This window comes from Rhinolophus sinicus, chromosome 14, assembly GCF_057876585.1.
Source record: "Rhinolophus sinicus isolate RSI-liver-muscle chromosome 14, RSI-T2T, whole genome shotgun sequence".
Lineage (NCBI taxonomy): Eukaryota > Metazoa > Chordata > Mammalia > Chiroptera > Rhinolophidae > Rhinolophus > Rhinolophus sinicus.
In genome coordinates this window covers 54,807,640-54,832,702 of record NC_142514.1, presented here as the reverse complement: position 1 = coordinate 54,832,702, position 25,063 = coordinate 54,807,640, and the positions used below count along the sequence as shown (strand labels likewise).

Here is a 25,063-nt window from a genome sequence, read left to right as displayed (position 1 = left end):
TGTGCTGAGTGGAGTATGTCAGACAGAAAAAGACAGATGCAATGTGATTTCACTTATATGTGGAATCTAAAGAAGAAAATAAACAAAACAGCAACAAACTTATAGATACAGAGAACATTTTCATGGTTGTCAGATGGGGGCTTTGGTGGTTGGTGATAAAGGTAAAGAGATTAAGAAGTATAAATTGGTTGTTACACAGTAGTCTTAGAAATGTAGGGTATAGCATAAGGAATATTGTCAATAATATTGTAATACTATGTCTTCTGTCAGGTGGGTACTAGATTTACCGAGGTCATAGATGGGAGGGGGTTGGGGCAGGGTGAAAAAGTTGAAGGGATTAAAAAGTACAAGTTGGTAATTACAAAATAGTCATGGGCATACGAAGTAAAGCATAGAGAATACAGTCAATAAAACAGTAATAACTATTTATAGTGACAGGTGGGTAGTAGACTAGTCAGGAGGATCACTTCTCAAATTATGCACATGTCTAACCACTATGCTGTATCCCTGAAATTAATATAAAATAATACTGAATGTCCAAAAAAAAAGTCAATAAAAAAATAAAAGTGGGAGGTAATACTCAACCTTACCCAAACTTCTTTTATCAAATATTTTTCCCATGACATATCATGCTGGACTAGAATTCTAAATCATATCCTTTAGGAAAACACTAAATTGAAGAATCAACAGGGTGGCCAGTTAGCTGAGCTGGTTGGAGCGTGGTGCTCTTAACAACAAGGTTGCCTGTTCGATCCCCCATGGGCCACTGTGAGCTGCGCCCTCCACAACTAGATTGAAACAACTACTTGACTTGGAGCGGATGGGTCCTGGAAAAATACACTTAAATAAGAAGAAAAAAAGTTAAAAACAAACAAAAAAGGAATACAGTGACTGTAGGAATCATTATAGTGCCCTCTACATTCTTCTTAAACTTGTTCTTTTTAGTTTTGAAAAAGTAATAAACATCCTCCATTTTTGCTTTGCCAATGCTCTCCAGTTCACTACCTTTCAAAGGTCTCCACTATCATTATTTTTCCCTAGACATCCTGGACTTTTTGAAGTGACTGACACTTCTGACATCTTTCTCAAATACCTCCCCTTTCCCTTTATCTCTGATGATCTTTTCTCCCTCTCTAATAGCTTTTCATCCTGCATCAACTGTTTCCTCCATTGCTATTCCTATTTGGATTCTCTACAGAAAGTCAATTAATCCTGGAGCCATAACTATAACCTCTTTGAAATGTACAATTAGCCCTTTACAACTTCAAAAGATTCCAAGGCACTACTAATCACTCAACAAAGTTTTTGAGCATTTATTAATCTCTATGCTTGACGTAATGGTACTAAGGTGAGCAAAATGGTCATGGTCCCTGCCCTCCTCCCCAAGCCTACAGTCTGAGTGTCAGAAGGAAAAGGAAATTCCAACAAAGGGAAGTAAGTGCTAAGAAAAGGAAGGAAACAAGTACCATTGGAGCATGGAAAAGAAGCACCTAACCTGATGTAAGAGGACAGGTGGAAAAGAGAAGGTGTCCAAAGGAAAGTAACAGCCAGGTACTGTCTAAATGCTCTTTACCATAGTCCTCACAATTTTCTATACAGATGATTATTTTACTAGCATTTCAAACACACATGGTTGAAATCAGTTTCAATATCCATGCAGCTTAACGTGTGATCACCATCTACCCAGCCAACCTCAGTTGAAATCTTATCTTTTGATCCTTTCTCCTCATCATCCTCTCTTCAGTTCAGGTACCAAATCCAGTCAATTTCACCTCTATGATAGATCTATAATCCTTACATTCCTTTGCTTTTCCATTGCTAGTTTCTCAGTTCAGACTGTTATTACTTTTGGCCTGGGCTCTTTCAACTTTTTTCCTTACCGATGGCAAAGACTTCTCTGTACTAATCCACTGTCATGCAGGGTCTCTGCTCCCGCTCCCCGCACAAGCACACAGGATATGGTGAGGCTGAAAAGGAACACCAATGGAGCCACAGATAGGGGAGTCATACCACTATAATCTCACTGGCGGCTGGGTTGGAGACACCGGAAGCAGGATCTACACGATCTGTAATCCGCCGTCCGCTTCTCTGTGAACCAACCCCTTAGCGTAGCCGCGGCAGTTATGTTAGTGGCTAATGGCTAACTGGTTACAGCTGATGGCCATCTACTACTCGAGCCAGCACCTTTCTACGTGAGGTCAAGAGCCTGGAAACTGCTCTCCTGGCTCTGTCCCCACAGCTACTCTGTATAACATTTCCAGAGTTTCTGTTGACAATTTATCTTATGGTGTTCTGAATCTGTGGTCCATCCCCTGGCCTGTTAGCTAACAATGAGGTAGGGCATGATCTCTTTACCCAACAATGTACTCACAGTAGCATGGGTGCTTTGAGGATGGTTAAAGTTCGGCATTAACTGCCTGCTGCAGGCTGTGTGCAAATGTCATAGATGGCAAACAAGAATTCCTAGCAAGAATGGTACATTCTGCAATGTCCTGGATTTTTCAGCTATTGTGCCATTTGAAAGGCTGGAGCCATCCCTGAGAGATGCTCCTGGGGGCAGTGTGGCAGTTTAGAAGAGGATTCTGTCCCTGGTAGATTGTCTAAGAGACAAAGTAAAGTAATAAAATACCCTGAAAATGTCCAAATATGAGAACCATCCCACTTGTTTTTTTTTCCAGATAAGTCAGAATATCTGTTGTTAAAAAAAATATATGAACAAAAGCAGGATAGTGCCAATTCTCAATTATCTATCTATGAATTATTCATGATGATCCAATATTTCCTTTTTACCTCACCAGTTCTCAGATGGCTGAGTTAAGAACAGACATTGAAGAAGAGGAAAGGGAGGGTGATTATTATGGTTCGACTGTTAGAAGGTATATTTTTAATAATGACCTTTGCGCTACTGCCATTGGCTCTACGTGTTTCCTCCTCCTCCTCCTCCTCCTCCCTTCCCCCTTTTCTCCCCTTTCCTCCTCTTCTTCCCCTCCTCTTTCTCTTCTTGTCTCTTTTTTTCTCTCTTTTGTTAAGTGGGAAAGTAGGAAGACAGAGAAATAATTAGTAAATATTTTTCTTTAGAGATATTCTTTGCAGCTCTTATTTGTAGAGGAGATATGAGAGACTGATAAACATACATGAAAAAATAAGTTATTTCCAGAACCATTTTAGATGAAGGAACAAGAACTAACACATATTGAATGTCTACTATGTACCAGACACTGCTACGAGGCAGATGCCTTCCCTATTTTATAAATGAAGAAACTAATGTTTAGAAATAGCTTGCCAACCGTTACAGTGTTAGGAAATGGAAATGGTAGAGTTTGGGTTAAGCCTTGACATTTGACTTGAAAGTGCACAGTCGTTCTACCATACCTAGGATACCACCACTGCTCCTAAAATTGCAGTCTCAATCCTTGGTTTCTGTGTTGTTGGTGAAAACCTATAGTAACTTCTTTCATAAGAAATAACACTGAGAGATAATGTGGGACAGCCAAACCCAAGTTTCAAGAGAAGAGCTTCACTTTGAGAAGTCTCCAAGGTTCTGTTTTTGTAATAAATGAGTGTTGGCCTCTAGAGCAGAAGCTTCCTCTGTATGAAGTTGTATAAACTTGCTGGTTATACAAGCACTTGACCAAGCCATGATTTTCACATCATTTCATTAATCAAATGTTCAAAATGATTTTTTAAAAATTTACTTAATTTATTTATTTGCTTTTTTCTTTTTCTTTCACCTAGAGGATATTCTCCTTCGTTCTGACTACTGTAGGTTTTATATACCTTACTGCCTCCCCCCATTATACTATACCAAAATATTCTGGAAAACATAAACAAAATAGAAAAAAATATACAAAATAAGGTAGCTGTAATCTCCTATTATTGAGACAGTTGAACAAAGGAGGTAAGATTTTGAAGCTAGACAATTCCAGCTTTCTTTAGTGCTTGTTTTTGTAGCAAAAAAATTTGTTAAATGTATTTGCTAAATTATTATAGAATACATATAGATGACACATACTTGTACTGTGTAGATTATCTATAGGAATTTTAACGTTTACAAGTAAATGGATGGCTCTCTGAAATGGATAAAGCTGCTTTGCCCTGACAATGTGCAGAGATGCTTAGTACACAGCTAAGTTTAGCAAAATAAATAAACTATTGCTCACATGAGAACCATCTGAGCTCTACCTTTCTGAGTCATTTGTAGTCCTCAAGAGAAGATTCAGTTTATTACAAATACCTTCATTGTGTTCACTGGTGAAGCTTAAACATTCACATTGCTCATTTCCTTGTCTCAACCAATTTTAAATTATCCAATCTAATTTTCTGAATTTAGGCTAAACTTACCTCAGTTCAGAGTGCACATGGGAACATTTTCACAAACCCATTATTAAACATATACTTTTTTATTTGTTGAGACTCAAGTAGACATGCTCTACAATTATAATTTTGATGAGGAAGTCTGATTTTATATTTCTTGCACATGAGTTACACTGTTTATACAATCTCACTTCCATGATCTTGATTAATTTTAATTCATTGTATTTTTTATGAGTCACAGCATCAGTTTTCATCAGGTCCCATAGATATCTTCTCTAACAAATGACATTTTGAAAACGGAAAAAAGCCATTCTGGCTACACATCCTCACGATCCACAGCTTTGTGCTACATATCTATCTAGCAGCGTATTGCTTTTAATCAACTCAGTGGATTAGGGTCGGGGTTTTTTTTTTTTTTCCTTTTCAGATGTTGTATCTGCCAGTTTGCAATTTTTGAGATCTAATGTTTTCAACCCACCAGTTTTTTGATGATATAGAAACACTCTGGGCCTTGTCTTTGCCATTCAGTGTATGCACTTTCACATTTGGCTGAGGATTAAATTCCGGTACTGAACATCTTTTGCATCAGACCAGAACCAGCAAGAGTGAATAGAGGGTAACTGCATAGTCTCAAAGACGCTCTCTCATCTCCCTTCCTGTCAATGTCTGCGTTCCTTTGACTAAATGCTAACATTTGCAGACAGCTAAGTCGACCTTAGAGCAATACAGATTTGTACTCGGTGATGGCATCTGAGTAAACCTTTTTTCTTGCAATTCAGTTATGTTGATTCTTCCCCCTTTAGCTGGAATTGGTTTTGATATCCTCAGTGAGATTATTTGGCAAGTGATTATTTCTCCTTTTTAAGGTTTTAAAAAGGCCAAAATACATTTTGTTCATGATTAGAAAGGGGCAAATTCATGTTACTTTGCATGTGTCTTTTAAAGGATTTCACTTTTTATATTTACCACTTATGTTAGACAATTGACTCGTATCCCCATTAGAAGAAAGAATTCATCTATTTAAAGCCTACACTTCAATGAATTTTTACAGGCATGCTCCTGTGACACTACTACCTCAATCGAGATTCAAAACATTTCTGTCACTCAACAAAATTTCTTGCTTCCCTGCAGTTTACTCATCTCTTAGTGCAGCCCCGTGAAACCACTGATTTCCTTTTTGACACTAGAGATTAGTTTGCATTGTCTAAAATTATATATAAATGAAATCTTATAGTATGTACTCTTTTGTGTGCTTTCCTTCAGATGACATACATTGAATGTAGACAGAAAGCTAACCATATTTGAATCCATAGTTGGGATAATTCTGATCAATTAGGAGTGAAGAGTGGCTGGGAAATGAAAAAGATGATTTGGGTATTTGTGTTAAAGAAACCAAAGGGGGGAAATGTTTTTAATGTAGGCAGAAGGCATAATATATTTGCTGTTGAAACCACAAGAAATATTCAAAAAAGGAACACAAATCCTTGCCAGAGAATAACTTCTAGGTCAGTTTTAATAATTAAAACTTTTCCACAAAGGCATCTAATAAGCACTGTATTTAAGAAGCTGAGCATCAACATGAAACAGAATTGTGAAATGATTAATTCAGGCATAAAGATATAACAAGTTCAGGAAATGTCGCCACTGGTTTTTCAGGTTCACATGAATCTGATTTTAGTTCCCCCATACTCTTTTCGTAGGATATTTAAATAATTTGACTGTGACAAGCCCAACTGTTTTGAGACCTCATTGAAAGTCAAATGAAAACATTAATCAAATGCAAAAGTATTCCAGTCAGGCCCAGAAAGGCTGCAGGTTAGAAAATAAAAATGTTGCCTGTGAGAAGGAAAATCAATCCATTCAGAAAAAGCAGGTATTGGTTCAAATCTACATGGTCAGTCGTGACTAAAAATCATTAGAATTTCAGGGTATTGTATTTTTAAGAATCATCAGATCGTCTTGGCCTATGTCTACATTGCAAAACGAGTTTATTTGGCTAACTTTTCACCTGACTAAATCAACAGTCAAACAACTGACTATATTTTCTTTTCTCACGGTCTTCACTGTTTTTTTTTTTTTTTTTTCTTTTTCTTTTGGAAAGGCTTTAGTGACTAGCATGCAAATAATTAACTATAGCACAAAACAGCCAGGTAAGTGAATTGTGGAATAGCAGTCCTAATTGAACAAAAGAATGACTTTCAGATTATTAAATGCCATTGAATAGCTCAATATTAAGCAAAAACTACCTTCTCATTTCTGCTATGAATTCTATAAACTATGTCTCCTTTGGTAAGGCAATCTGACGTATAATTGCTTTGCTGTTCAGTCAGAGCTGCTCCTGGTTTGTGGGACTAAATGACTATATATCCCTATGTTTTGGACTATATGACTATATGGCATGAGTAATAATTTTTCATCTGTCACTTAAGTTACTGGTTATATCAACTTGTAATTCATTTAATTTCTTTAAGCCTTTCTATCTTTACCTGTTTAAAAAAAGCCATCATACAGACTTATGAGTATTTAATGAGCTAATACCTGTGAAACATTGAGCACAATGCCTGGCACAAAGAAATATTAATATGCAATACTCTTGTATTCCTGGAGACGTTATTCATTCATTCATGCATTTGACAAATATTAATTGAATTTTTATTACGACCCAGTCACTGTACTAAGCATTGGGGAATAAAATGGTACAAAATTCATAGCCCCTGTCCTGATTAAGCTTAGTGTGTTGTAGGAAATACATTCAAATAAATGAGTAACATTAATAGAGTGCTATCCTGAGATAAGCAAGGGAATGATATGCTGTGTGAACATATAGGAAGGCTTCCTGGAGGAAGGAATGGGAATTAGCCAAGGGACAAGTGATACTGGAGGAGGGGGCAGGAGGCGCATGGAGGGGAAGAAGGGAAGGAAGTAGGGCAGAGGTGGATATTTCCATTAGAGCAAACAGCAAGTGTTAGGGCCTAAAACAAACTTACCTTTTCAGATAGACACTATAGATGTGTTTCAAGCCAAACAAAACAAAACAAAACAAAACAAAACAAAACAAAACAAAACAAAACAAAACAAAACAAAACAAAACAAAACAAATCTTTTTTCTCTCTCTACTGCTTACAGTGCTGAGGATCAAGCTTGGCAAATAACAGCTCTTGTGCCTCATATTTATGAAGCAAAAAAGAAGAAACTTTGTCAAGCCTAGAAGAGGTTAATAAAAGTTCAATGCTAAAATGTCTGCCCTTAAGGCCAACCATATCTCAATAGAATGAGACTCAGAATATCTTTCTCATTCTTTGTATGAAATGGGGGAAAATAAATTAAAGAAAGAGAAAGAATTAGAAGAAGCATATAATCAATTCTTTCCTTTACAAATCCCAGCAATTCAGGAGGCCTGCCAGCAGCTAAACCTTTCAGGGACCACAGACAGGAAAAAGCCTATTAAAATGTGCTCCATTCCCAAAGAAAGGGGTCACTCAACATCCTCAGACCCTTGACTCTGAATAGATTTAATGAAAGCCAACTGCTATTTTAAGAATTTAGAAGGGGAGTTCCCTCCCCAAAGAAAAGAAGGCAGACATCATCAATGCTCTAATGCTGTTTCATCTATGGCACCAGGCATGCTTTTCACGAACTTTCTGTAGGTTGCTAACGCCATTAAATGAGGGCTTAGTGACTGAGAATACAGTTCTTCACATACAAGGCTTAAAATGTAACTGATACAAAGACCGTCCCTCTGGGATTAAAGAGTTCTAATCATTTCGTGAGGCTGGCATGTTCTTTGCTCCATGCTGGTCAAGGGAATATTAAGCCTTTCAGAAAAGGAGTCTGTTGTTCCCCACACCATTTAGTGACCACGACACCTTTCACCTTCAGTGGGAGGAAAATAATCCAGACTACTCTAGATAGTACCCATCCAGCAGTGGGATACAAAATGAATCTTATTCTGAGGCTTTCTGGCAATTCAGTTTCATGCGATTAATATAAATGACATACAGATTTCTTTTGTAGAATCTCTAAAGTGCTCCATGGCTTGTAGTCTTGACACCCCCACTAAGTACAAGGATCTCTGTAAACAGGCAGACATAGTCATCATTATCTCACTCGCAAACAAGGAACCTGAGGCAGAAAGAAGTCAAGTGACAGAAAAATAAGGACACAATAAGTACAGGAATAGAAATGGGAAAAACGATTGTCTCTTGGGAATCAAGATGTGAAGGGATGAATCCTTCTTTTCTCTGACTATTGAAGAAAGGGCAGTGGACAACCTTCTTAATGCTAACCTCTGCAAACACCGTCCTCTGCTCTTTATGGTGAGAAGGACAATTGCTGAGTTGAGTCTCTAGGTGAGCTAACTGGGCGTAAGGAAGGAAAGCTGCCCAACTACATCGATGCCCCATATATCCTCTGCAAAACCAGGGCTTCTGCTACATGACTTCTTTGCCTGGCATTTTCTGTGGGATGGACCTTGGATAATGCTTCCCCTTCTGTGCCACTATATTCACCAACAAATGATTGTTGAATGATTAAATGACTTGTTTCAATTGTATGCTTAAGTTTTGCGAGACGAGCCCTAGGAAGAATCACCAACAAGGATCTTGGATAATCAAACAACCCTGTCAACCCTCGGCTGTGTTTTATTCTATCCAAATTCTGTTCTAGATCCTGTATCTATCTTATGGGAATGTAAGAATGAAAGAATCCCTGATGCAAGTTTGAACCATGAAGGGGTAGAGAGGTCTCAGTGAAGGCAGTGATAGAGGTAGGATTTGAATTCCCTGGCCCCTTCTTTATGTAGAGAGAGATCTACAGTCAAACCATCCAGTTACTTCCTAGATCTTTACGGCAGGACGAAATTAAATACCTGATATATTATAAGCAAAGTTTGTGGTAATACAATCAAAAGAAGAGATAAACCCTTAGAAACATTTAATTCAGAAAAGAAACTTGGTCATCCAAGATTATTAAGCAGTGAAAATATTCTTTCAGAAGAATAAAGCAAAATAAGGACAATAGTAATGTACTTTCTCAATTAAACTCACTAAGATAGGTATTGTTATTGGCATCTTACAAATTACAAACCTAGTTTTTAAACAAACTGCCCAAGGCCATAGGCACTGGTATTTGAACCTGCACAGTCTGGCTCAATCGCCTGTGCTCTCAATTGGTTCATCCTGTGGCTTTCCAGTCGGGTGGCAGCCCACACCACACGGACTACCAGAGCTGTCCATTCTCAATTTCAAGAGAAGACTAACATTATTTGAAAAGCTGCTTCCTCCCAAGGTTGGTAGGGAGAATTTTGACATTAAGAAAATATTAAACAAGGCAAGACAGTTTACAATGATCTGTATCTCCTTTTCTAGGTATAGTTATTGGAAAGTCAATCAATGGGAAAAGAAATACCCACCTATTAAGATTATTAATCATTTATTAGCTAGAAATTCTGGCCCTGGATCCCAAGTTAGGTTGTACTCAATTAAATTCCAGGATCTTAGGAACACAACAACATAAATGAATTTCAACAAGGAAGGGGTGAGAAATGCACAGATAACCAGAAGGCGGCATTAATAGCATTATTGAAAGGTTAGCTGCTCAGGAAATCGACAAGGTGTCCACAGGAGCACTCATGGTGCCTCCCAAGAAATGAGAGCAGAGAAGAAATGAGGCCGAACAGAGAAAAGCCTTTGTTGACATTTTCAAAAGCTGACTTTATACAGGCCACATCCCCAAAGAACGGAAAATGGCAATGTAAGGAACCAGTAACACTGGAAAATTGCAGGCCAGTAAGTTCACCACCCATCACATGGAGGCATTTGAAAGGTTTTAGAGAATTAAGAAGGGCATCATTTCTACTCCGAGCTCAGCTTTTGGGTGAGAGAAGGTGACACCGTTGTAGGAAAAACACTCCTGTCTCCCTGGCTTTGGGAATTCTCAGGGTATGGCTGTGTTGTACTAAGGAAGGAGGCGGCAGAGTGAATCACCTCCCACAAAAAGCACTAGAATAAGAAATCCTGAGGCCAGGTTCCAGTGTGGAGTAGCAGTGCTTTTATGTCAAATCAAAAGTGAATTCTGGTATCACAGAATTCCTGTTTTGGGACCAAATCCTGACTTGCTATGCTCTGTTATACACACAGATACACTTGTTTTGCACACACACAGACACAAACACACAGACACACACACACACACACACACAATCTTGTGTAGTATTTCAAATGGCATATGGTGGCTTAGATCCCACTTCTAAAATGTGAGATTCAGGGATGTGTCTCCCTGGATGACTGAGGCAAAGGTTCTGATGAACGTTCTAGTGAGAGATGGCAAGTCTGACCAGGTTTGTGTGAACAATATGATAGTGTGGGCAGAATGATGGAGTTTTCCTCTGATTTAAATATACGAACCTGTTTTAATTTAAAGGGAGTATGTGTCTAAGGGAAGTTACTTAATGAGGTGTTAAGTAAGAGCACTATTTTTGGAATTAGTGGATACAACCAGAATTAAATGAGACGTTCTAATGAAGGCAGCTGAAAGAGGAAGAACGTTTTAACGGGGCCTGGGAGGAAACGTTAGCTATTTCCATTGGTGTCCAAAGAGAGGATAACGCAGGACTAAAGGGCATTCTAGTAGTGGAATAGGAGAGGGGAGGAACCCGAACCAAAAGGAAATGTGATGATGATGACAGACATACCTTACTGGCCCTCTGGGAACTAAGAGAGTCAGGTGAGGAGTCAGGGATAAATATACAATGAGAGAAGATGAGGATATACTTAAATAATACTTAAATAATATGTAGGAACTTGAGAGTTGGAGGGAACTCTCTGCTTATCTGGAGTTCAAGGGGCTGTTGCAGTCCACGGCAAACAGTCCCCAAATATCTCAGTGGCATATTGATTATTTTGAATTCAAGGTACTTGAAAAGCAGCCAGTGCAAGAAGGACACCTCGACCCTCCGTTGTCTCCTTGAAATCCAAGACACAAATTTCCCTTGTGAAAAGGGCCTTCCTTGATCCTGGGGTGTGGGGTGTGAGTGGGGTAGGGCTAAGAGAGACACCCTTATGACCAGAGTTAAGGAATTCAGGGCCCAAAAGCCTATATTAGCATACCTTGTTACCTCTTTACTGATTTACTAATCCAAGCACTCTTTCTGTTTAGATTCCTTCCGAATGGACACCCAAATCTAACTTTCTTTGTCTTGTCAAATCCTCACAAGTTTATTGCTTTCTCTGTCTACAAAGTATAAAAAGCTGCCTGCTTTAATCATTTCTCTGAGCACAATTTATGATCTCCCCTGTGCATGTATTAGCTTTTTTACTCCTAGTAAGCTGGTGTTATGTAAAGTTTATTATTAGTCCAGTCATAAGAACTCAAGAGGGCAAAGGGGGAACTACCCCTCCCCAACAAAGCTGAAGACAGACAGATTGACTTTAAATGGAGACTGAGCATGTCAGAAATGGCAACAGACATTATGACTGAACATCAACACCTGAGTGAAACTCAAATAGGATTAGAATAATTTGTAGAATTAAATGGTTTATCAACCCCTTCTGCTGGATATGGTGCAACAAGGTTCTTGAACAGAATAATCATTTTTGTCCTGTTTCAACTTTATTCAAAGGAAAATGTGAGTATGTATGCGTGTGTGTTTTCATTGATAGAGAGCACATGAAACTGTGACTTATGTGTTTGAATTTATATAGCCTGTTTCATATTATTATATCTCATTGCAGGACACGTTTTTACTCTTGAACCATGTTTTGATTCAGGTCCATATGTCCCCACACTCTCAAAGCTAGTCTCATACTTTTAACATAGCTGACAGAAGTGAATGAGAAATATTTCAAAACAAATTTACATATAATATATTTTATTAAATGCCTTTCACTATATTTCCCAATTAGTGGTATTAATTTATAAATTGTGAAACTGTGCTTATAAACTAAATATTTTTAGTAGGCAATTAACATTATATTTGCACAATTGATTCATGGCACTCTACACTAGCCTTTTCAACTACTGTCTTTACCCAGACCCAAGTACCTGTTATCATTAATTTAAATACAGTAAATGTAGCACGGACAATGGGCTGCCCACCAAAGTCTTTTCCTTTTCTTTTGGGCACACAGCTAGACTATATGTCCCAGTACCCCCTGTAGTTAGTCCTGCCCATATGATTGAGTTCTAGCTGATGGGATATGACTGAAAGCAATGCATGCTACTCAAATGCTCGGCTCATTACAACTTTCATGCACCTCTCACATAGTATTATCCCATTTATGCTCAGCTTTAATGGAGACGACCCCCAAGGAGACCCTGGAAGGCACATACTGAAAATGGGTCCTGAGCCACTTCATAGATAGGAACCAGTCCAACAAGCTATTTATTCATACAATCAAGATACAAACTGCTATTTTTTTTGGAGTTTATTATTGCAGCAAATAACCCACCCTAACAAATTCAAATTTCATCTTGGAAAATTAGATAGCTTTTTATTCTTTTAATTACTCAAAGCAGTAATAAAATTGATACAGATTACAACTGATTGCTTTTATTTAAAAAAAATTTAAATTTGGAAATCAGAAGTCACATTACAATTTTGAACATAAAAATTTCAGAATTACAGGTACCCTTTTAAGCCCTGAGGACCTAAGCCCTAAACTCTAAGGCATCCATTGTATGTAATGAATTAAATTCTCTCCTATGCATCCTGAATGGTAATAGCTATCTCTCATCCATAAGATAATTGAACAAACTGCCTTTCAAATCATTTTTCTTAGGACTTAATTCCCTCAAGACTCCAGTTGAGAAAGGCTGGAAGCATCACAAAATCATGGAAATACAATTGCTTATGTGTGTATTAATACATAATATACACATATACATTTATATGAGTATTTCTTTCTATGTATGTATATAGATTTATTATTATTATGTGTGTATTAATACATAATATACACATATACATTTATATGAGTATTTCTTTCTATGTATGTATATAGATTTATTATTATTATGTGTGTATTAATACATAATATACACATATACATTTATATGAGTATTTCTTTCTATGTATGTATATAGATTTATTATTATTATATATAGTTCTATAATCTTCCAGGGCTTTATACCCTTGAATACCCATATGAACTGTGAAGACTTGTCCAATATTGAAATATCTGCTCCAATTTTGGCTGCCTATGAAGACTGCACTCCTGGGAACTTTCTAGTATCAACTATGAATTATAAATTAGATGCTCCAGAATGCTTTATTATATATAGTACAACTCCTATGGAAATTGCTGAATCTTGGGATCTACTCTGTGTCATAGGTACCATGGGCCTGTGGATCTCTGTCATTTATATTTGTTATTGAATGAATGAATAAATAAATGATTATACTGTATGTAGGGCAATAATTCTCAAAACATTTGGAATTACACTGTGACTTGATCCCCCACTATTCACACTCCATTCTGGCAGCATATAAGGATGAGATTGTATCGCAAATGGTTAAGAGATGTAATTGGCATTAGACTAAAAGGTAGTTCTCAAAGCTCCTTGCATATAGGAATCATCTGTACGTTCTCTAAATATATGATACCTGGACCCCATCCCTGGAGATTCTGATTGAAGTAACATCAGACTTTTCTTAAAGTTCTCCCACAGATTCTGATGTGCAGCCAGAGTTGAGAACCAGTGTACTATAACAATGTTTACTTTCCTGCTTGATCATAAGAATTAGCTGGCAATTTTGTATAGATCTTCAGGCCCACTTCAGGACATTCTCAATCTGTGCTTTCAAGGGAAGAGTCTTTGAATTTATTTTTTTAATGATAGCCCCAGATGATTCTTATAACTGGGAAATCTTGTGAAATACTTCACTGGGCTCTAAACTCTACTCGAAAAGTGTTATGGTCTGTTATTCTCAGTTGTATCCCCAGGCATAGCATAGACTCTGGCTCATATCAAGCATTCAAATATTTTAATTAATTAATTAACTTACTTTTAAAGTGGAAATGAATTTCAAAAATTGACAAAATGTAAAATGCCACTTGTGACTGGTTTTATTCTAGAGAGTTACAAAAGTAGAGCTGTTCACATGTTTTAATAGGTTCTCTTTCAAGACTTACTATAAGCAGGAGATCCAGGATGGTGGGGTAGATAAACTCTGTGTTTGTCTCATCCCATGAACACATCAAAATTACACCTAAATTATAGAACAATCAACCTGGAGAGCCATCTGAAGTCTGGCTGAACAGAAGTTTTATAACTAAGGATATAAAGAAGAAGCTACATTGAGACTGGTAGGAGGGGTGGAGACATGAAACAGGATGCTCCCACACCCATGTGTGGAAGTTGAAAATGGGGAGATATCTCAGCCACAGAGGTTCCCCATGAAGGAACGAGGGACCCCAGCCCCCCACACCAGGCTCCCCAGACTGGAGTACTGGTGCCAGGGAGATGAGCCCCCACAACATCTGGCTGTGAAAAACAGTGGGGATTCCAAACATCTGGGTGGGATGGAAAGCAGCAGGAAACCCAGATATCGGCTTGAAGGGCCCATGCAGGCACTCACCATGGGCTCTGGTGGAGGGACAGTGACTCTGGGGGCATTGGAGACATTTGAGGATAGACTGAGTTGTATAACTTCTGGGTGAGGACTGGAGGGACAGTCCCTGTTTTCCCTGTGTGGAGTATTTTTCCCATGCAGCCGGCAGGTGGGTGCCATCTTTCCTATGTTGAGCCTGCCCCCACAGGCCAAATCTGACTCTGATTGTTCTGGTGAGCTCTACTGCTCCACCCTGCTGACGCAGTGAGACCCTGCCTCACCCTATTTGCATATAGAAGGAGGCTTTATCAGCAGGTGAACCTTATGGGAACTGGCAGGTGGCAGCAGGCCTCAGAGTGTCCGGGCTTTTTGAGGAGCTACCCCAGACCTGGTACTGGTGGCAGCCATCCTCGTCTTGCATCATGGCCTCTCCCACGTACCTCCAGATACAGCACAGGCAGTGATCAACTGTGGATTGCTTTGGAGCCTCTATGAGGTATCTCCTGATCAGTCACAGGCAGTGGCTAACCTGGATCTGCACTGGAGCCCCTCCTAAGAGTCCCCAGAACCAACATATTTGGAGGTTGGCTTCAGATCACAGCAGACCACCCAATTAGCCCCAGAAGTGGCACACACAAAGGGCAGTCTCGACAGCCATCAGAACCTGCTGGGGCAAATCCCACTCCATGAGTTAAGCCTCCTGCACAGCAGCCCATTGGCTGTGGACATGACCAAACTCTATATCCAGTCCCCCACTGACAGGCCAACAGCAGTCAAGGCTCAACTATAACATGAGGACAAACACAACACACACAAGGGACAATCCCAAAACACTCAGCTCAGGTGACCAGGGAGACTGTGCCAGGGTCCCACAAGACCCCAACTACATAAGGCCACCTAGCAAGACCGGGAGACTAGCAGCCCTACCTAATAAATAGAAGCAAACACAGAGAGACAGTCAAAATGAGGAAACAAAGAAATACATCCAAATGGAAGAATAGGAGAAAACTCCAGAAAAAGAACTAAACAAAATGGAAGCAAGCATCTTACAGAGACAGAGTTCAAAACAATGGTTATAAGGATGCTCAAGGAACTTAGTGAGAACTTCACCAAAGAGACAGCAAGCATAAAAAAGGACATAGAAACCATTAAAAAGGAGCCAGTGAGAAGTGAAGAATATAATAACTGAAATGAAGAATGCATTAGATGGAATCACCAGCAGACTAGATGAAGCAGAGGATCAAATCAGCGATTTGAAAGACAAGGTAGCACAAAACACCCAATCAGAACAGCAAAAAGAAGAAAGGATCCAAAAAAATAAGGAGAGTTTAAGAGCTCTCTGGGACAAAATCAAACATAACAACATTCACATCATAGGAGTACCAGAAGGAGAAGAGAGAAAGCAAGGGATTGATAATCTATTTGAAGAAATGACTGAAAGCTTTCCTAACCATGCAAAGGAAACACACACATAAGCCCAGGCAGAGCAAAGAGTGCCAAAAAGATGAACCCAAACAGACCCACACCAAGACACATTATAATTAAAATGTCAAAGGTTAAAAACACAGAGATAATCTTAAAAGCAGCAAGAGAAAAGCAGTTAGTTACCTACAAGGGAGCTCCCATCAGACTGTCAGCTGATTTCTCAACAGAAACTTTGCAGGCCAGACGGATTGGCAGGAAATATTCAAAGTGATGAAAAGTAAGAAACTACAACTAGGATTACTCGAACTAGCAGAGCTATCATTTAGAATCAAAGGACAGATAAAGAGCTTCCCAGACAAGAAAAAGCTGAAGGAGTTTGTTACCATCAAACCAGTACTACAAGGAATCTTAAATCTTTAATCATTTAATCACTTCTTTAAGACAATAAATAAATAAATAAATACATAAATAAATACATAAATAAAAAAAATAAAAAATACTAAAAACTATGAATAATAAAATGGTAATAACTACATATCTATCAACAATTGCTTTCAGTGTAAGTGGATGAAATGCTCAAATCAAAAACATACGGTGGCTGAATGGATAAGAAAACTAAACCCTTACATACTATGCTGCCTACAAGAGACTCACTTCAGATTGAAAGACACACAGGCTGAAAGTAAAGGGATGGAAAAAGTTATTTCATGAAAATGGAAACAAACAAAAAAGCTGAAGTAACAATACTTAGAGAAGACAAAAGAGACTTTAAAACAAAGGCTATAACTAGAGACAAAGAAGGACCCAGCAATCCCACTTCCTGGTATTTATCCAAAGAAACCAAAAACTCTACTTTGAGGGGGCGTGTGCATACATATATTCACTGCAGCATTATTTACAATGACCAAGATGTGGAGGCAGCCTGGGTGTCCATTGATCAAAGAATGGATAAAGAGTAGGCGGTACATGTATACAATGGAATATTGCTTGGCCATGGAAGGGACTAGGTTCTTGCCATCTGCTGTGGAATGGATAGACCTGGAGATTTTGTGCTGAGTGGAGTATGTCAGACAGAGAAAGACAGATGCAATGTGATTTCGCTTATGTGGACTCAAAAAAACAAAATAAAACAGAAATAGACTCATAAAAAAAAGACTTACTGCATGTTTTAAAATGTAATCAATTAATTGGTCTGCATTTGGTATTCAGAATTCTCTGCAAGATAGTATTTGCCAGTGAATGCTAAATACTTTCTGTGTAACTCCTTATTAGTAAAGTCACAAGTGAAGGGCATAGCTGAGAGTGGACTCTATAATCTATGCAAACTGAGGAATACAATTTTACCTAATAGTTAGGTAATTAGAAAAACAATTTATTTGTACTTGATTTTTTTTTCTAAAATGCAGGGCTTTTTTATATTTTGTATTCAATTGAAAGGCAAATGAAAGGCATACTTCAACTTAAAAACAATTACTAAAAGTTCTTATCAATAATTTTTTCTTTGATATTTCTGAACTCTTCACTAATTTAGTTAAATGTAATCTTCAAAAATAAGGTTCTTTTAGCCCTTACCAGCTTTGTCATTTTAAATTAGCTATCATTTGTCATCAGTAAGTTGGCTATTTTTAAACTATCATTAATTATCTTCCTTTATAGTCACCCGAATAAGCTGACACTCAGAAATGAACAGTGCATCTTTCTCAGATCTAGACCTAGACCCCCAATTAATTAGTTGTGTTATATGAAAAAAATTATCCATATGTATGAGAATATTGTGGTGGTTTTGTATTCTCAGTATATCAGAGAACAAGCGAGGGATTAACAGCAATAACAAATGGCATTTTTATAGTGCTTTAAAGATTACAAAGTGCTTTTATATACATATCTCCTGGGAGTGCCATAGCCTCTCTGTGATGGAAGTATCACTATTTCATCGTTTACAGTGTTGCTATACTATATACTTACACAGGAAAAAGACCATTTATTTGATCCATATGTTGGCAACGTCAAGCAATTTGGAAAATGTACTTTTCCAAGAAAACAAAGACAGTTTCTAGTATTAAGCAAAAAAATTTAAAGCCTTTAGCTATAAACCATGCTTTGCAAGTTCCAATGCCATAAAATGAATATATAAATTGGGCTCGGTGTAAGAAGGTAAGTTGGTAGGTGGTACGATCTATGACAAATTGGAACATACATTCTTGCCTACAACTATACATATTTAAAAATATTTAAACATTATGGACCAAAGAAAACATATCTTGTACTTCATACGCAACCTGTGTTCCACTAGCAGAACATGGGGTGTAGAAACAGAAATAAAGCAGGAACACAGGAGCACAAGGAGATGATGTGAGAAATGGTTTGGGTTGCAGGAACTGAGCTTGTTAAGGATTGAGGTGCAAAGACGAGGGTTGATAAATGTGGCTGATGCTCATCCAATATCACCAGCCTCCGTCTGTCTTTCTGCCTGACTTGGTTTTACTGTTGTTGGGACAACATAATACAGTGTTGAGAACACTATAATGATGTGACCTTGAACTCCTTAGTCAATTTCCTTATCAGTAAAATTGAGATAACTACAGTACAGAATTGTGAATTAAATGAGAGCATACATGACAAGGGGTTAGCAGAGCTCCTTTCACAATGTAAGTGCTAAATAAATGGCAGGTATTTTCATCACTCTCATCAGTACTGAAAAGAACTACTTCTTTACTCATTCCTTGAACTTCTTAATATACACTAAAGATGGAAATTAACTTTCAGACCAACATGGTAAGAAGCTCACCAGGGGAAAGGCAAAGTTCTTTCCTTTCATCGAATAAATCAATAACCACAAAACCAAAGCACAGTATGAAAGCTCCTTAAGAATGGAATCTATGGCAGTTTCACTTTGCAAGCTCTACTGTACCAAGTGTAAAGATGCTAAACACACTAGGTACCCAAATACTTGTTGAATGAAAAATAGGCGTAATTAACTCAATTAACATTCAGTAGTTTTAGATCTGTGGACTTTATACAAAGGACTATACATGGGATCTGTATGAACCTTATTGATAATCATGAAATGAAAGTTATTGGTTTTGATAATCTGATTTGTGTTGTAAACAAGATCAGTGGTTATCCAGCTATTCTCCACAGCACCTTTGGGATTCCACAGACTTGGCCCAAGAATTTCCATCCTTGGGAGTGGGAAATGGTAAGTAAACAGAATTCTCTACCCAACACTCTGCCTTCAATAAAAACTGCTCCATTTTGTATACTGGTCTTCCTGTAAGACTTTGTTGAGAGGAAATTTTCACTGTTTAAAAATGTAAATTTTTGAAATCCCTTGGGATTCTACCCTGGAACCCTCTGATTCTGTTATTTATTTCAACTCTCTATTCCACACGAAAACATCTGCACATGAAAGCTAGGTAAATGACCTGCTGTGTTTGGCTAAATTTACTATTACAAAAATACCAAAATGGTAGCATGAAAGTAGTGTTTCAGATAATTTTGTATCATGTTCTCTTTCTATGACAGATGATGACATTCTGTAATAGTCGCTGATTTCAGTACTTGTTCTGACTTGACTAAAGACTAGTTAGCTGGTGAATCTTACAGCTATCACTATCTTTTTGGATATTTTTAATAGATTTGAAAGCTCCATGAGAGATAGTTATACAGTCCTCTATTTCTGTAAAACATAATGACAAAATTTTAATTCTCCTAGGCTTATGGTAGCTTGTACCCTTACCCACAGAGTAGAAAAAATCTTGGTCTCCAATAAATCTAAAATGTATTTTCACGGCAATCTTAGACTCCTAGTCAGTTACACAATTCCAAATTCATTATTTAGGGGGGGAAATACCTGTTTAAGTCACGGTGTATAATTGGCTGTGTCAGGTTGTGAAGGTACTCCATACCTTTGGCAACGTCTACTGCAATAATTAATTTAGACTGCAAATCAAGAATCCTAGAATTAAAAAATACATTCAATGAGGATGAAATAGTCAAAGTCAATACCATATCTTTGTAAAAGAAATAAAAGATAGTGTGTGCGATTTGTTATTCTGTACAATTTCAGCCTTTTTGTTTTTTATGCTGTATTGAAGGTTAAGCTGAAAATTCAACAAATCTGGAACAGTAGCTCTTCTACATCAGATAATGCTTAATTATAGGTCAATTCAGATACCAATCTCTTTTATTTAAAATATTCTACTTGATTTTATAATATTTGTAGTATTACACTTAATTTATTTGCAATAATATAAAAATAGAATCTACAATAATCACATTCTCATTATTGTATGCGTAGATCTAAGAAGTGAATTCAAATTAGACTTGTGCAAGAACTTTCTTTTTAAAATAAACACTGTGACCCCTGGTAATTATTTTTTCTGTTTACATACATCTGCTTTATCGGTATGTCAAATTTAGCCTAATTACTATAAACTTCAGTTAGTAAATTCATTGAATTTATTATTTTCAACTGAATGCCTATTAAGATAGCATTGAAATATTTCTATTAACTAATTATTGGGTATAAATTATTAGCCATCTTTAAAATGCCACATTTCCTAGCACTCAAAGATTTCAGAAGGTAAAGTCTTATCCAAACATATAGCCTCTGAGGTGTTGCAAGGGTAATTCCAATGAAATGTAAAATAACTTAGAACAAGAGACTCATACCTCTTCTGTTCATGAAGGAGCGAGAATAGAGAACCTCCTGATATGTACTGAGTGACGATAGCAAACTGGCTGGGATCATTTAGGCAAGCACCCACAAACTGAATTACACAAGGATGGTTGAGCCGGCAGAGAATGGACACCTCTCGGCAAAACATATCCACGTCTGACTTGGAGCAGTAGGTGTTGGCTCGATAACTGGAAATGGTAGCAACACGAAATCCTCAGTCAACAGATGAATCAAAACAAGGGGCTCACCATTCATACGCTTCTCAAAGTTCACAGTTACACTCAAATGTTAAATTTTGTCATTTGCTTGCTTACCGTTTTATAGCCACTATTTTATTTCTGCATCGTCCTTTATATACTTTCCCAAAAGAACCTAAAATTGTTTAAGAGAAATAAACAAATACATTATCTTGAACTCATTAAACTAACGCAAACTAGTGTCTTTTTTAGTTTACCTGAGCCGATAATCTCATGGAATTCAATTTCCGAGAGCTGAAGATGGAAATGTGAAGGCAACCCAGCTCTTAGGAGGAGAACATCTGCCTTCTCTGCAAACAGGAAGCGATATTTTATTTTTTAAGATAAAAAGCACACATCTGGATGTGCACACATGCATGCTTATATATAATTTACTTAAACAAAAAGTCGTTCCCTAGTAACATTTAATTTTCTAGCTATAATTGACTATTTGGAGATACTAAAACCTTATCACAAATGATCCTTATCTCCTCTGCGTTAAAAGCATGTTAGTTCTTTCTCTCTGTTACCTAACTTTTGTTATCAGGGCTAAGAGCTTCTTCCTAATCCAATCAAAACTAGCTTGTCTGCATGCCATGGCAAGTCTGGAGTACAGTCCCAATCGCACCATGATAACTGTCTTATCTGGTCAGTCCCTGCAACCTATCACAACAGGCTTAGCCAAATATTCATAAACTAATCCTCAAAGGGATACCAATTAGATGTCAGGAAATAAGCACATGTATCATTCGAAGGAAACATCAGCAACCAAAATATAATATTAAAAGACTTCAAATTCTAAATATCGAACTATAAATTTGCAGTTGAATCATATATTTTACTTTCCTTATTCAATGATATTAATTTCTGTGTGCAACATACATTAAAAACAGTTCCCAAAGTATTACTTATTTGGGACCTTTTCAAAAATGATTTTTTTTTTCATTTTTTGCCCCTGTGGCAAACCTATTTTCAATTCTCCTTAAGTATATTAATGTTTGTAATTTACATTTCATTAAGAATACCAATGTTTATGAGAATTTGATCTTTCTTTAATACTCATGCAATTTTTACTGTTGTACCTTCATGAACTAAGAGGGCATATGTAAAACAACACAGTAGGTGAGGTTAATTATGGAAAGAATGGTATCTTGATAATATTATTTATGCTTATAAAATTGTCATCATTGGTAATATGTAAAAGAAAATAGAAAGTTATCATAGTTGAGGCAATAGTTATCTTCAGTAATAAAATATAACACTATCCCATAATAAAATACCTTTTGTCATGCTTTTAATCTTCCCCAAGGGGGATGGAACAGACACATAGGAGCCATCTAGAAATCAAATTATATTATATAGTTGAAAGTAGCATTCAGTTTTTTTCTTCAGAAAAGTCAAACATTATAAAAAGAAACAGGTGACAAACAAATTTGCTGAGAAAACCAAGTGAACCCAGGTGTTTCTCTGGACACTAAAACTGTACAGAAAGTATTTAATTAGAAAGTATATAAGAGGATTAAAAGTCCAAGGTCTAGCAGACTCCAGCATATTTAATTTCTGTCTGGATATGCGTCTTCTCTGTCCTGCCCTACTAGGTTACTGAAATGGAAAACGACTGCCCTCAGCTTACCCAGGCTTTCCTAGTCATGAACAAGCCTCATAAACATCCAGTCCAGGGGATGTTAACCTTGGGGGAACTGCAGACTGGTGAGTTAGAAAAGAGCCTAAGTGGGGGCATCTGTATTTTCAGCCTCACCCCGCCATAAGTTTTCTTAAAATAAAGCTCATCTGACATGCTCTCCTCCCTCACTGCCGAACGATAGCAGTAGTAGAAACACAGGTTGACTTTTAGGAACAATATTCTACTAACAACAAAAACTGAACAAAAAAGGGGGTACCTCCTCCAGGCTGAGAGTACTCGTTACAGGGCAATTCATCCTGCGGTCTCTTATAATGCTTCAGGAGTGTGACAATTGCATCATGTCCTTTATGAAAAGAAAAAAGACAAAGGGTCTTAATTTCTGTTTGATTGATTCAGCTTACCACCTAATTAAAAAATGACCAGAGGTCGCTTGAAACACAGGCTGTATCTTAAGAGTAATATATTGCAATAGAAACTTAGTGCATTTATTCATTCAAAAGAATTCATTAAGTCTCTGTTGTATAATATGTGAGATGCTATGTTGGGTACTGGGGACACAATGAACAAGGTGACTATGATACGACCCTTAAGAAGCTTAGTGTAGTTGAACAAATAACAAGAATGATGAGAATTTCTAAATGAAGAAATATCAAGTGCTATGGGAGGGTGTAATAGGGGACCATTACATGGGTGAACAACACATGTGGTAATCAGGAAAGAGATATGTATTTGTTGTGATTAAGTATTACATTTGGTTGGCAACTGCAGCATAACATGGCACTAAGATAATTTACGTAAGTGTTTGTGGCAAGAGACAGCTGGCTGCCCACCAATATTGGTACTCCCCATTCACGGAGTGATTTTGTCACTGGGAATGGCTGCCCACCCAGGGACAACAGTTCCCTATCCTCTTTGTGTTGAATTGTGGTCTTGTGACAAATTTTCACCAAGAGAACACGAGAAAAAGTGATGTGAATTCCAAGTCTGCGCTTTAAGAAACAGGTGAGCCTTCTCTATTTTTTCCAATTGGTTGGCTGGATTGCAGAAGGTTCTGAGGCCTTAGGAGATGGGAAAAAAGCCATTCACTGACTAGAAATGCCCATCCTGAATTGTTACACAACTGAGATATAAATTTCTATTGTATAAAACACTACCAATATTGTGGGGTTTACTCATTGCTGTAGAGACTTATTGTGAAGGATTAAAAATGCTAAGTGCTCTTCTGAGTAGACCAATAATTTTAAATAGAACTAAACTTTGATACCATTTTATGCTTTAACTATAAAAACAATCTACTGAAACTAATTTATACAAGAGGAAAACAAAGTCATCCTTAAAAATCCTACCAAGAGACTTCTGAAAGGCAAGAGAACTCACTCTAAAAATGGCAAACTTTAGGAATTAAAAAAGCCTAAGTTCTTATCCATCACGAAGGCTTCATAGCTAACACTGGTTCAGAATGCACCTAGCTATGTACAGAGTATGCTGAGAGTTGTGCTGGCTTATCAAATTCTTCCTTCAAAAAAGAACTAAAACTAACAGAGCATGCAAGATCATGAGATGGAATAATATATTTACTAGCACTAAAAGCTTTCCCAAATGTAACATCCCAAGACTAGCTTCTTCAAAAACAAAACAAAACATTATAATTACAACTGCTACAACTTGTGGCAAAATTTAAATCTATAGAGTTCACAACTACTATCAATTTTCTTATCATCCATAGCTTTCTATTCATGACTGGTGGATCTGTGATTTTCTTAATTCATAGACACAGGTTACGATGAGGAGTCAGTCTTATCAGCATTTTCTCTGGAGTCTTGTGTGCTCACAATCAGGAAAAACCTCAAGAAGGAAATGCCATTAGCCAACAGGCAGGTTTGTAAATAAAGAGCCTAATAGGCAGAAGGAACAGATAATCTAAAGGTCTGAAGATGGGAGCAAACATGTCATGTTCAGAAAAGGAAAGGCGGCCAGTGTGGCTGGAACATTGCAAGCAAGGATGAGAGTGGTACGAGACCTGGTTGGAGAAGTAGGAAAGCACACGTCATGTGGAGTAGTGCTACCCCACTTTTTTAATGTGCGTAAGAATTTCCAGGAGTGCATGTTAAACCAAAGATGCCTGAGCCCTACCCCCAGTGATGGTGATTTAAATGGGGTGTAGTGGGACCCAAGCATTGCTGTTCAAACCGAATCCCAGGTGAAGAGGATCA

General features: G+C 37.5%; 1 protein-coding gene across 3 annotated transcripts in view; it reads right to left on the bottom strand.

Annotated features, from left to right (window-relative positions):
* The window catches only part of TNNI3K (TNNI3 interacting kinase), a 294,785-nt gene that overhangs the window by 139,002 nt on the left and 130,720 nt on the right, over window positions 1-25,063 (bottom strand). For all 3 annotated transcript variants that reach the window (XM_088791202.1, XM_019743776.3, XM_074334949.2), the window contains 6 exons: window positions 23,107-23,193; window positions 22,486-22,542; window positions 21,424-21,516; window positions 21,284-21,341; window positions 20,963-21,157; window positions 20,142-20,246 (listed from right to left, as the gene is read on the bottom strand). In XM_088791202.1, the coding sequence (XP_088647328.1) occupies window positions 20,142-20,246; window positions 20,963-21,157; window positions 21,284-21,341; window positions 21,424-21,516; window positions 22,486-22,542; window positions 23,107-23,193 (595 nt within the window). The remainder of the gene's footprint in view (window positions 1-20,141; window positions 20,247-20,962; window positions 21,158-21,283; window positions 21,342-21,423; window positions 21,517-22,485; window positions 22,543-23,106; window positions 23,194-25,063) is intronic.